We start from the raw sequence: 213 nt of genomic DNA on the forward strand, positions 1-213 counted from the left end.
CCCCCTCAGCCAGTACTCCCTGCAGGCCCTGCACCCCGGCGCCCGCTACCACCTCACCATCAGCGCCATCCGGGGTGCCAATGAGAGCCGGCCAGCCCTCGCCCAGTTCACCACAGGTAGCTAGCTGGCTTTGCTGGGAGAACCATAACGACGTTGTGAGCATCCAGCAAGCACGGGCAGATGGCTTGCTGCAGTCTGACGAAGGGGTGTGCT

The 213-nt window shown here is 64.3% G+C and overlaps 1 protein-coding gene across 1 annotated transcript in view; it reads left to right on the forward strand.

The window, feature by feature from the left end:
* TNR (tenascin R) overlaps positions 1 to 213 on the forward strand; it is a gene marked incomplete at its 5' end in the record, with an annotated part of 27,149 nt that overhangs the window by 8,825 nt on the left and 18,111 nt on the right. The window contains one exon of the mRNA XM_010139116.1: positions 7 to 116. Within this exon, the coding sequence (XP_010137418.1) occupies positions 7 to 116 (110 nt within the window). The remainder of the gene's footprint in view (positions 1 to 6; positions 117 to 213) is intronic.

This window comes from Buceros rhinoceros, unplaced genomic scaffold, assembly GCF_000710305.1.
Source record: "Buceros rhinoceros silvestris isolate BGI_N320 unplaced genomic scaffold, ASM71030v1 scaffold33196, whole genome shotgun sequence".
Classification (NCBI taxonomy): domain Eukaryota; kingdom Metazoa; phylum Chordata; class Aves; order Bucerotiformes; family Bucerotidae; genus Buceros; species Buceros rhinoceros.